This window comes from Gavialis gangeticus, unplaced genomic scaffold (genome assembly GCF_001723915.1).
Source record: "Gavialis gangeticus isolate Ggan-Ray unplaced genomic scaffold, GavGan_comp1, whole genome shotgun sequence".
Lineage (NCBI taxonomy): Eukaryota > Metazoa > Chordata > Crocodylia > Gavialidae > Gavialis > Gavialis gangeticus.
In genome coordinates, this window is record NW_017728998.1 from 20,780,009 (window position 1) to 20,793,676 (window position 13,668).

The 13,668-nt window shown below is 42.4% G+C and overlaps 1 protein-coding gene across 2 annotated transcripts in view; it reads left to right on the top strand.

Annotated features, from left to right (window-relative positions):
* Nucleotides 1–13,668, top strand: part of PEPD (peptidase D) — a 284,355-nt gene that overhangs the window by 21,113 nt on the left and 249,574 nt on the right. For both annotated transcript variants that reach the window (XM_019505586.1, XM_019505588.1), the window contains exons 2-3: nucleotides 670–853; nucleotides 6,517–6,644. In XM_019505586.1, the coding sequence (XP_019361131.1) occupies nucleotides 670–853; nucleotides 6,517–6,644 (312 nt within the window). The remainder of the gene's footprint in view (nucleotides 1–669; nucleotides 854–6,516; nucleotides 6,645–13,668) is intronic.

The window sequence follows — 13,668 nt, forward strand, 5'->3', positions numbered from 1 at the left end:
GAAGCACTTCCAGGCCACTTCTGGCTTTGCCGCCGAGCATATGGAGGGCCCCCCTGTGCTCCTGTGGGACGCTCTATCTGCCCCAGCATTGCAGTGTTCACAAGCTGCACCGGGTACCTCGAGGTATATAGAAAATACTGTTAAAGCTGTGTCTATCACCGAATCACTGATTCTCTGAATCGGCATTGAATCTTCAGATTCAGATTTGCCAAATAGAATCGAGGACAGTGATCCGAATCAACAAATTGAATCACTGTCCTCGTTTTGGGGCGCATAATCCTAATATCTTTGCAGCCTGACATTATAGTCGTTTTGTACATCTTTTTTTTTTTTTTTACTTCTAGTTTGTTTAATAGTTTATTTAACTAACTTATGTGGCATTTTATGGATTAAAACTGAAGCCATTTATACCCACTGTTACATTTACTGTTCACATGACTACATTTTTTTTTATTATTTCAGTCTTCCTTTCCTAAATGCCACATACAGTAGTGAGTAGAGAGAGATCCACTCATGACTTCTATAGCCAAATGAATGTGTTACAAACTAATCTTAAACATGATTTAACTTTCCTCTCTGTGTTAACTTTAAAATAACCCAGTGCCCCTCAATGATATTTCTAGTGTGTTACCTTGTGACAGTTACTGATTTTTAAAACATCTTTTCTAGACCCTGTTTTTGGCTGGGAAAAGAAACTTTGAGAGTGCCAGCAGCACTCTTTGCCCTGAACAGAAGGCGGCTGTGTGATCGACTGAGGCAGAATAAGGATGTCCAGAAGAATTCCATCGTCCTGTTGCAGGGTGGAGAGGATGCCCAGAGATACTGTACTGATACTGGCATTGTCTTCCGCCAGGTAAGATTTAGGCTTTACATGCAGAAACAAAACTTTGACTTGCGCTTTATCTCAGCTGTTCATTTTGCCTCTTCATTTAACTTCTCCTCCCCTTATTTCAGAAGTACATTTCCCTTAGATTGTTTCACCCCACCCATGTTTAAAGAGTTTTGCTCCTATGTTGTTTCTGGTAGAAGGTTATTGACTAAATTCTGAATTAGCATGTTTTGATGTTGGTTCTCTGGCACTTGGGGCTGTTCTCTTCATGTTGAGCATAGAGAGCCTATTTCTTTTGATAGCTTATGTACTCTCTCTCTGCATGTTACCCAGTTTGGTTACAGACCTGGTTGAGATTTCTAGGCATGACCACATTGTGGATACTCAGTAATAATAATGAACTGAGTCTGAGGACAAACAGCTCAATTTCTAATTTAGGCGTTTTGTCTGTCCTGGGTCACAGAAACTTTAATCTTCTGACTGTGACCCTAACATTTCATTGGGGGTGTAAATTCCTTCTTACTGCTGCTGACATTTAAAGATAATCTGACTAATAAGGGTGTGTGAAATGGGCTGTATTCCATTCGGATTTGGCCCAAATTGGGGGACAGGGATTTGATTCGTTGATTCAGATCATTGTTCCAATTCAATTCAGCCGAATCTGAATCTGAAGATTCAATGCTGATTTGGAGAATCTGCGATTCGGCCTTAGACAAAGCTTTAAATGTTTTTTTTTCTGCATACTTTGAGGTACCAGGTGTGGCTTGTAAACGCTGAGATGGTGGGGTGGATGGAGTGTCTCACAGGAGCGTGGAGGTGCCCCTGCATGCTTGGCACCCCCTTTGGGTTGGCGATTTAGCTGCCAGGGAACCCAGGAGGCACCAGTTGCCAAGCTAGGCAGTAGGGGGACGGTCCCCTGCACACTCCGTGGCAGACCTGGAAGTGGACCAGAAGTACTCCTGGTCCACTTCCAGGTCTGCCACTGAGTGCGTTGTGGACAGCCCCATGCCCCCATGGGATGCTCCATCTGCCCCAGCATCTCAGAATTCATGAGCCACCTGGTACCATGAGGTATGTAGAAAAAACGTTTAAAGCTGTGTCTATGTCCGAATTGTTGAATCCCTGTGATTTGATTCAGAGAGATTAAAGGGTCTCTTGATTTGATTTGGATTTGGAGATTCGGCTGCCGAATCAGGCCGAATCTTTGCGGCCGAATCTCCACCAAATCAAATCAGTGACCAAAGCTTCGGGCGGCCCTACTAACTACCTACCAGTATATACTGTCACAAGTTAGAATTTACTACAAATGGTTGTATCTACACAAGACATTTACTGTGGAGTTACCTAATTAGATTGTGGTAAAGTTTCAGCATCTGTGTGTGCAACCTTTTTAGGATGCAGGAGACCAATTAACTTTGCTGTAGGTTAGTACTCGTAAACACAAGTACTACACTGTGGCAGCATTCTTTAGTGCACAGCAAATGCACGTGTAGATGCTGACAGGGCTGGCGTGGGGAATAAGGGTGCTTCGTTGCAGGGAGCTGCCTGCTGGCCAGCTCCTCACTGGAGCACCCTCGTACCACAGCCAGCCCCTCGGTAGGATGTTGACTGGGGACGGAGCAGCGCTGGGCTGAGAGACTGACTCCTCGGGCTCTCTACCAGCCACCCAGCTCAACATGGTGTGGTTCTGGGCACATGCGTAAATGTGGCACCCAGGAGCAATAAACTCTGGTGCAATATGTGCCAGAGTTTGTGTCACATAAATTTCATGTGTAGATGTGCTGAGTATCTTTCAAAATTGACTTCCAGAAGCAACTTTATAGTTCTTTGGCTCAGGCCACGACCATATCACTAGTTAATTTCATGCTGAGCACATTGGGACTAGTCCTCAGAAGGAGTTCAACATAATTGAATGATTTCAGTTAGAATTTAAGCTTAGTAAGTTATCTTGCTACAGGCTACTATCTTCTGCTTTGCCAGTTACCAAATGAGGTCTAGATGGGTCTCAGGAACCCCACCCTGCATCCAGGGTGGCGAGACTACCTCCTTTATCGGGTCCTCAGCCTTGTCCTCCCCAAAGTTGTTCCATCCAAGACTTTGTTCTTATGACCTTTATACCTTTCTGTCTCCCATCCCCATGGGCCCCTTCCAATCACATGAAGCTTCTAGCCTTATCACCTTTTATGGGGGATAGATCATCTCTTGCAGCTAAGCAGGGTCACCTTGGGCCTTGCCGTAGTTCCCGTTTCCATAGCTGTTATTTCTGGGTTTTTTTCCAGATCCGCTAGTTGCTCAAAGCAGTTCCCCCTTTCATATTTTTGGCTGATCAGCAGATGCATTAGGTCATCACCCTGTCGTCTCCAGGTTCCGTGAAACTGACCCCCCCCTCCAGGCAGTCAGCTTGGCCTCCTCCCAGAGGCCGCTTCAGGACGGGCCTTACAGTTTGTTAGGTGGCTGTGCCCTTGTTTTTTAGGGAATGATGCATAGTTCTTATAAGGTTTTACTATCCTTTCCTTTCTCTTCCTCACCATTTTTGCCATTTCTCTTTGCCTCCTTTCCAAGTTCTGTTCATTTCTTTCCCAATGTAAAATAACTTGACTCAAGGGTCTTGGTCACTTGTGCTACATTTTTTTTTTTTATTGCTGCCTCCTCCTTTCCAAGGAAATGTGCTCTGCTCCTTTCTATTTTGTCCAAAACTCTGCTTCACCTTAAGGCTATGCCCAGAAGGCATAATAAGCCTGTTGTTTTTGCTTTAGTTCGGCTTTTCCCCCACCTCATCTGACCATTTCATTTTGTTGTCTTTATGTTTGTATCACTGAGAAAGTAATTACCATCTGAAGTATTGTGTAATCTGAAAAAGAAAACAGGTTCCAAAACAAAAGTAATTTAATTTAAGTTACAGTATTTGCTGAAATATAAAATGGGGTCCCTCTCTTCCAATCAGCATGGGGAGTAACCCCTCTGGTTTTATATTCACATACCAGAAAATCCCATTAAATGCATTATCTATCATTAAACTGTTGCTAGAAGCAGCATGTGTTCAGTCATGGAAACCAACTATGAACTTGACTAAATACAGCCCACGCTGAGCATGCCTGTAGAACACATGGCCCATATTGGACAACCATACTGATGGGAACCTAACACAAGGGGCAGGCTTTGTGGCTGCAGCAGGGCCTAGCAGGCCTTCAGTTTTCACCCCCCTCTGCCCCAAGACAGGTACAGTCCCACAGGCACCCATGACACAAGTTTTGCCTGTTAGCAGCTATAGGCTCAGGGCCCCAGAACCCAGAAGCCCCTGCACCTATCTCCTTGACAGCTGGCAGGCTTCAGCAGGGGCTCGCAGGTCTGCAACTTTCACCCTGCTGTGCCCTAACACACATAGTGTCACCCATGTCATGAGTTTTCCTTGTCTGCAGCTTGAGGTACAGTTTTCCCCAAACCCCTGCACCTATCTCCTTGAAACTTGGCAGGCTGTGTTGCCTCAGCAGGGGCTAGCATGCCTGCAGTTTTGACCCCACTGTGGCTTAACACATGCACATGGCATGAGTTTTACTTTGGGGTGCAATTTCCCCAAACCCCCTGCACTTATCTCTTTAAAACTTGGCAGGCTTCATGCCCTTAGAAGGGGCTACCATTCCTGCAAGATTCATCCAGATCATGGTGCGGAGTAGGCAATTCCTGCAGTTCTGTGTCTAAAGTTTTATAGGCTGTTTCAATCTTCCCCATTAAAATTTGAAACAGCGAACCTGTTTTGATGGTTACGTGGTGGGCAAATGAGAATAGGATGGGATTCAATACTGATGAGTGCAGGATGCTGCACCTGGGCAGTAAGAACCAGCAGTATACCTCTAGGTTGGGGAACTCTCTTCTCGAAAGCACAGTGGCAGAAAGAGATCTTGGAGTCATTATTGATTCCAAGATGACCATGGGCCACCAATGCGAGGACACGGTCAGTAGGGCTAACCGCACCTTGTCGTGCGTCCAGAGATGCATCACAAGCAAGGCCAAGGAGGTGATCCTCCCCCTCTGATATTGGCCAGGCCGCAGTTGGAGTACTGCATCCAGTTCTGGGCGCCGCACTTCACAGGAGGGATGTGGACAGCATTCAGAAGGTCCAGAGGAGGGCCACTTGCATGATCTGGGGACAGGAGAGCAGACCCTATGAGGAGAGGCTACAGGACCTTAACCTGTTCAGACTTCACAAGAGAAGGCTGAGAGGGGACCTGGTGGCTGTCTATAAACTTACTATGGGGGACCAGCAGGGAATGGGAGAGACCTTGTTCCCCCGAGTGCCTCCCAGAGTAACAAGGAATAATGGCCGTAAGTTTTTAGAGTGGGTTCAGACTAGACATCAGGAGGCACTACTTCACAGTCAGGGCCTCTAGGATCTGGAACCAACTTCCAAGGGAAGTGGTGCTGGCTCCTACCTTGGGGGTCTTTAAGAGGAGGCTTGACGATTACCTAGGTGGGGTCATTTGAGCCCAATTTTCTCTCCTGCCCAGGGCAGGGGGTCGGACTAGAAGATCTGCAAGGTCCCTTCCGACCTTATATCTATGAATCTATGTTCCGAATCAGAACAAAATTTGAAACGGAACGCTGTTCCGTCAAAAATCGAAACGCTGGTCGAAATAGAACTCTGTCATTTCACACAGCCCTACTGAACAGGACCTTTCTTTCCTGTTTTGCGATGATTACTGTTTCTTCACTAGCCTTAATTGTCTGGCAAACTTTACTATTCTACTACGTAGATGAGAGGCACTGTTCCCCCTCTCTCAGCCTGTTGCATGTGATTGTGATCCTGCCCTCCAAGGGGTGGACCTGGACCAGGCAGCCCCATGCCTCACCTGGAGGTGCTAATTAGCATGTGAATCCTTTGGGGATATCTGGAGTATACACACTTACTGAGGAATACTGGGGCTGTCACCCTGGCTTGAAATGCCATTGACTCTTCTGGGGCAGAGCCCAATGAGCTATTCTGAGCCATTTGGTTCTGGACTGATATCCTGCACAGTTGGCACTATGTATAAGCAGATATAAAAGTGTGCATATGGAATACCTGTGCTGAAACTTGTAACAGATTGCAACAAGTTAACATGATCAATTCTGGGTGATGTAAGGCTGTAGGTACCCATAGCAATTTGCGTATACGCACAATACAAATTACTATGCGTGTGTTTATTCAGGGTCAAGTGTTTTTGATCCCTTGTTTAAAATTAAGTAGTTTTCCTGTTTTAAAGTATGGGGGGAATGGGGAAGGGGGCATGGAGTAGGCAATTCCCACAGTTCTGTGTCTGGCCCTGCGTCTGAGTTGTGGGCAGAATCAGACCCACAGCTGCCTTCTGTCCCACCTGTGCTTGCCCTCTGCAGCTTCTGCCCTGTGCAGAGGGCAAGGTCCCCCCCCCCGCCACTATTTTCCCTACTGTAGCAGTTGGAGGAGGAAGGATTTTAAGACAATCCTGTGATAATTAGATTCTATATTTGAAAAATTGAACAAATTTATAAATTTTCCATATATAGAATCTAATTATTGGGGTGGTCATCTTATATTAGGGTTGTCTTATATATTCAAGTAAATACAATATCATTAATCAATTATTGGCACTGTGCTGCATTCCATTAATGTCTTGGGGGCTGGAGAAGTGAGGAATTTATTCTGTAATGATTTTGTTTTGTATTTTATTTAGGAATCCTATTTCCATTGGACTTTTGGAGTGACTGAAGCAGACTGCTATGGAGCAGTTGATGTTGATACTGGAAAATCGATTCTATTTGTCCCCAAACTCCCTGAAAGCTACGCAGTTTGGATGGGAAAGTAAGGCATCGCTCCCCCTCCCCTCAATATAGACCATTTACATCACAATTTTGATGCATCTGTTAACTGTATGCATAATGTAATCAGTTGATATCTCAGGTTTTGAGGTGATTTTAATAATAGCAAGAAGTGCTGGATTAACCATAGTGAAGATGTGAAATCTTCTGTTTAGTCACAGAACTAGGAATGTATGCAGTGTGCATTTTTAGGCTGCCCTGATTTAGCTCAGCCCTAACTTGGAGGGACTTATCCTAATAGTGAAGAGGTAGTCCAGTATCTGCCTAAACCTGTTTTTTAGATTCCATGCTGAGATTACCAACAAAGAGATCATTTGCAATGACATGCTGTTTGAAGCATGATTTTTTAGAAGAATGGAGCTAAATTGAAAGAAGCTTATTTCACGTGTACCCAGTACATATAAATAATCAGAATATTTAATCGCTTAGGACGTTATGTTGTTCAAGATGACAAAAAATTAAATTGATGCATAATCTCTGATGATGCTGGCTCAGTCATTAATTTATCATGTGATCTTTGGTAAATTCCTCAATCTGTTTGCATTTAAAATAAAACTCAGTATAAAAGAATTCCAAGTGAAAACTGTGTTGTGAAGCTTCCTGTATAACATATGTATATAAGTACCTGCTGTCATGAAGAGCTGAGCAGTTTCTCTGTGGATTGCCTTGAGGCTTGTGAGCCGCTCACAGGCTCAAACCTTAAATTATAATTATGACGTGAGTCTGACATTCCTGTCATTTAAAGGCTGCCTCACACATGCCTCCTTTTTTGAATGTAGAGATTCAGGACTAAGTGGGAATGTGGTAGCTGTTCTGTTCTTTACTACTTTTAAGCATGGTGGCAGAATATACCTTAACCTCCCCTACCTGGTTTCCCCACTCAATTAGGTACTGCTGCCTGCCTGAAGGCACAGAGTTAAATCAAAAGAGGCTGTAAAAAGTTTGCTGAAGAACCATGCAAGAAACCTGAAATTGTGGTTTATATAAGGGGTATCCCCCTCGCATACAACAGCTAGGTTTATAGCACTGAAAAGAAAATCCTGATCTGCAAACCTGGTAGGAGGGCTGTTTGGTCAATACTGAGAAAAAGGAATGGAAAGATACTCATTTGTTTAAGCATAGGACTGAGGGGCAGAGCAGGTATTGGGGTGAAAGAGGAAAGGTTGCCCAAGGTGTCAGTGGAAAAGCTGATACGCGAGAAGGGATGCAGTCAAAGCCAGAGAGGCCCATGCTGTGAAACCAGGCACTTTCTCCCAACTCACTGGTAGGAAATAAGCAGCTTCTCCCTGAGTTATGGATAGAGAGTATGGGTAATTACGTCTGGGTTAGGCAAGAACATGTACATTGTAGGATGCTTCTCAACATACTTTGTAAGGCCCTAAGAAGGGAAAAGTGTGCAGGCAGCCCAGGAGCTATCACAAGATCAGTGCGAGGCATTTTATTAAAATGATTGATGCAACTCAGAAGTACTACATGTGCATCTGTACATGTGACTTGAATGCGCGCGCGCACACGTTTCTAGTGCTAATTCCCACTTGTAGGATATGTAGTGCTTCTGAGTTGCATCTTTCATTTTTGTAAAATGCTTAGCATTATTCTTGTCATAGTTAGTACTAATATAGCTAATATTAACATGCAGTACTAATTCCCACTAGAGTCTACAGCAGTTTGTTAGAGGAGATTGGCAAGTGGATCTTCCATTCTTCCACCCTTGCTATCCTAGTAACATGGGAGCTGCTACACTTGAGATCCATCTTGCCTGGTGTTTTCTCTGACTGACCAAGTCCAGATGCTTCAGGGAAGCATGTGGGGGAAATTGTTTCTGTTCCCATCCTGATTTCTAATAGGTAAGGCTTATCTTAAATCTAAAGCATGAAGATAAATATTTCCTTTGTTTTTCCAGTATTGGTAACTATGAAAACTGGGTCATCTTGATCGCCATATTAATGTCTGATTCTGTTGTGAATCTTGCTGAGCTAGGAGTTTGGGAGTCCTTTTTCAAGAGTCTTAAATATTCTGGACTAAGGGCTACTGGTCCTTCCATTAGTTCGTTTAATGCATTAGTCAGTAAAGCATAAAATCGCAAAGCTTTTATTTTAGAGCATAACAATGCAATGCTCTTTGGGTAAACCTTTGCAGACTTCTTTAAATGTTACTTAGGTGTTACAAACCCCCAGGCTTACCATGAGTGTGCCTGGAAGTGTGGGGGTGCTGAAAATGCTAATGCTGACATTTGCTTACAAGTCTGTCTCCTTGGATCTCATCCTAAATGGTGCTCTATGAGCACTCAAATTCATCTCGGCTCTGCCCCTGCTCCCTCTGAAGGATTTCTGCATGTTAAAGAATCTAGAGCACTTTCAGCTAAATTCCTTCTTGAGTCCTGCTTTGAGTTGTATATGTGCCCGTAATGTGCTCAGTTGCAAATATTTGGTCATCCATAAAACAGTTCTCTAGATTCCCATGGTGCTTGATTGTTTTTAATACTTTGGGGTTCTTGCTTTGAGCCCACTATATCTTTTCAGTTTGAACATTAAGATGTTATATTTGCAATATCCTTTTCAAGTAGGAAATATCCCTGTTTTGTACATGGGCTTTAAAGGTGCAGAGTGGGACCCTGAGCCTTCAGTTGCATAGGAAAATGCTTCTTATTATTTGCGCGAATAGGCCTGTGGGAGTCTGTCGGGTTACTCATTCTTAAAGAGAGGAGTGGGGGGAGGATGTTTGCAGGTCAAAGTCAGAAAAGAAAGGTTTCTGCAGATCAAGTACTTGAACCCAGGTATTCTGCATCTCAGACTAGTTGCAGAACCAGGAAGCCTTTAGGAGACTTAAGCTTTTCATTCTTTCTTGTGTGAAAGGCTTAAGCACCTGTCTTTCCAGGTTCAGACATAGTAATTCACGTTTCTAGTAAAAAGTGCTCAAAACTTACAGCACTTGGGGTGTAGTGGCACATTTATATTCATTTCTTTTTTTTCAGAATCTTAATAATATTTAGTCTATGTCTGAGAAGTTGTACTTTGTTTGGCCTCTAATGTATACAATCTAGAATTGATTCTGATTTAATATTTTGAGCACTGAGGGTATATTGTTTTTAATTGGAGCTATTACTTGTATTTTAATGCTAATTTTGAGAAAAAGAATATAATTGCAGCCAATTCCATATGCTAAACTGTGTCAGACCATATGGCAGGGCATGGCTGCTGTCTTCTGAGAGAGTTTTATGTGTATTATTGTCTTAGAGCTGCCCTGGAACTGAAATTGTTTATGATCATTTTAGAGTCTGAATACTATTATCTGCAATGTTAACATTAAAAAGATGCGCATGTTCAGCAAGGTGTTAGATTCGCCTTTAACTGTCGTATGTATGACATAAACCTTGTTCCCTAGTATTGGTTATTTGCTTGTTTGAAGGCAAAGCTTTTCCTTCTTTTTCCTTGATTTACTTATTTAATTTTGTATTCTTTTAATTCAGAGTAGCTGTTTCCTTCCCACACTGATCACTAGTGTCTATGAAAAGAAAAGCCATCCAGGTATTAATCTGTATCCATCTCTCATGTTGTGCTGCTGCAGAAAGTAGTATTCATTGTAACACCCAGAGTGCAGCTGCCTCAGTCTAATGTTGAGAACTCTCATTATCAGTTTGTTTGCTGAATTATAGATTTCTTAAATAAGATATTTTTATAAAAGTTTATTGTAATTATCCTCCCTGGCAGAGTACAATTGAGTGGGGTTTTTTTTTTATCAACACATCTTTTTGTTCTCTAGATTCTTCTCCCTACCCCGTCTGGATCCTGTTTGATTCTTGTTTTTGTTTCTGGCAGCCACTGTCATGTACCTTTTCTACTTGTCAGAAGGGTGGTTGAATAACTCATTTGTGAGTCAGTAGCAGTTCTGCTTCATAAGCTAGTTGGCAGGGGGTACTGCACAGTGCTAGGGGTTGTGTTCTTTCCCTAAAGACTCAATTTTAAGTCAAAATTAGCATCGAAAGAGAAACAGCAAATGAGTTTGCCTTGTATCCTGTTTTGTTTATCTACTGCGGTTTGCCTTGAAAGTGCTCTTCTACATGCATTTGAAAGGTACTATCAACCCCTTGATGAGGCCTGTCATTTAACATCAGAGAAATGTAAATCCTTTTCACCTTTGTATAATCCTCTGTAGTCTGGGGTCTTAAATATATCAGTAACATTTAGTGTCCTAGTCCATACTGGAAAGAGCTTTTAATTTGTCTCCTGGTACATTGCCTTTTATATTTATATAAGACAGGTCTGAGGTTCTCTACTGTATTGAGACAGAAATGCATGGAGTGTGTGAATCTTAACAGCCCCTTAAAATTCATACAGAATGTGTATCGGCTACTATGCAGTTCTTTTGTTTACCGGGCAAGTTTCTGTTGTTTGTAATGTTATATGCAGCTGTTGCCCTTGTGTGGCTTTTTCACAAGGTTGAAGCTATTAAACCCCCTCTTGCTATACTTTTAAGAAAATCTACATAAAGATCTGTAAGGTAAAAATTACTCTGTGGACAGCAGGACAGATAGACGAGGGAGAAGAAACTATCTTGCAAAATGAAACGTTTTTGCTTTTTTTTTCTCTTATTTTGGCCAAAAACAATAGTGTTTAAGACAGAATTTGCTTACAGATGGACAGTGTTAGTTTACAAGTGGAATCATGAATGTTATAATTACCCTGATATCACCAGCTGCAATCTTTTTCCATCCACTGTTTTGCTGCTTTTCAAGCTAGTGAGCTTTCTGGTTGCTAATGCAATATCAATTAACTGTTGAAATATTGACGCAAAACTTTAATGGATACTTTCTAACATTATCCTCGTGCAGAACTTAAAATATAGTGAGTGGGACATTAAGTACAAAAATGTGATGCAGGCAGGGGTGGGGATGATAGAGTTCAGTTTCATAAGTTAAAGACTTTGAGGAGGCAAAAGGTAATGCTTGAATATCAGCGGGGTGGTAGAGGTAGCATGCTACTTTGGTGAAGCAGAGGTGACTGGAGTCTGGCTGAAACTAGAACAATGAAGTGATGTCTCGGGAAGGGTGAATGCTAATGAGGGTTTGTGAAAGATGCTTTTGCTAACAGAGTATGGACATCTGTGGCACTTTGACAGCATGGGTTTCAGCTATCAAGTAAGTACTCAAGCTGCTAGGCAGACTTGTACAATGAGGTTTTACTGTTGTCTACTTGAATTAGTACAGGTAAGTCTACACATGCTGGAGCTGCACATCTCGATTGCAGTGTAGGCCTAGCCATAAAGTCTTAGGAAGAATTCTTATTAATTGCTGTTTGTATTGGGAATGAGAACAGAAGCCAGTGTTGGGATATGGCACAATTTTGTGGTGGTTTCAAGAAGGACCTATGGATTCACTGCTGTCTAAAGTGACAGCATGTATACGGTAATTAGGCTGTCAGATCATGAGCATGTCCTAGCACCAGGATGGGCTGTTCCGTGGTTAAAGGACCTGTCCCAGCAATCCACCGAGGAGTGCTATTTTATATCATGCCATTGATTCCACCGCCTTGTTGTTGTCTTGGGGGGAGAGTTTCCTAGGATGTCTTATATGAATACCTTGTTTTTGTAATCTCTGATTTGAACAAGGTATTTTCAAAATTTCAAGCATAATCCATGGCTGTAAGCATTTTTGAATATGGAAATGTATTGGTATATCTCTTAGTCAAGTTTGTGGTGCAAAGCTGTTAGGTGTTTTTTATATACTTAGGAAGAATTAAGTTGATATAATTGCATATCTTTCACAGAGACTTCAATTTTACTAATTAATGCTGCACCTGCCATTTACCTCTCCTTAATTATAAATGACAGAACTAGTCAGTGTGCTGATTAAAGCTATTTTGTAAAGTAAAACATACTGTACAGCAGCTGCTTTGTGTGGAGCACATGCCAAAATAACTTAATTGCCTTGCCATATATAAAGAACAGTTTTCATGAAAACAAACATTTTAACTCTTTCATGTTTTCACAAAAGAAATGGATATTAAAAGGAGTCTGAGCAAATATTTATATACGGTTTTGCCTGATTTTTTTGGAAATGTTAAAATCCTATTGAATCATTTAATGTCTGAAGTGTTAATCTATTCAGGCACTCCATTTTAAATAACACAACTTCATGAAGAAGCTGTCTTTGACTGGTAGCTATCTTGATTCAGAATTATGCTGCAGCATTATGTGTAAGCTTCAAAGCTCTACAGTGTCAATCCTTGTAGTGTCTAGCAAGCACATGCGCATCACTTTACCATTATGACTTTCTACATTGGGAGCCTATGTTGTCACTGATTTTCAGAAATGCTAGGCACCTACAGCAGCTTCTGCAAATTTCATAGATCCTGTAGACATTAGGGGCTGGAAGCAACCTCGTGAAATCGAGTCCAGCCCCCCTGTATATGATACCCCATAACTCCATGCATACAGCCAATGGCAGATGAGAGAATAGGACTGTGTTCTCTCCCTGACTCTTACTAGTATAGAAGTTGTGACACCCCTCCCCTTGGTGCTGATTGGCAGAAAGGTCCCAGTAGGTTGGGGGGAAGTGAGAGGGCAACCACCATCTTGTCTACTGCCCTTCATGTCACCTCACCAGCTGGCACCTTCCCTTCCCAGCAGCAAGGACTGCTGGCTTCCACTGGGGAGCCAGCATTTTATATGTATTAAGTTGTTTTTTGTTGCTGATTTTGTAGATTTTGTGGACAATTCCAGATTTCAGTTTCCATGAAATCTGCAAAACCGCAAATTAAGTAGGTCCCTACTGATAAATATACTTAAATTAACTAAATTACCAAGATACAAACAGAAGAACACAACACCACACTTTCCAGTGGCCACTTCTGTACTGTTCATATCATTTTAACAGGAAATGCACAATTTTGTAAGTTACAAGTTGTCGCAGAGCACTCAGGTGCCCTGCGCCTGAGAGCAGAAAACAGCTTGGGAGAGACCCCTAGTGGCAAGAAGAGGGAGGCCCAGCTGCCAGTTACCAAGGCAGC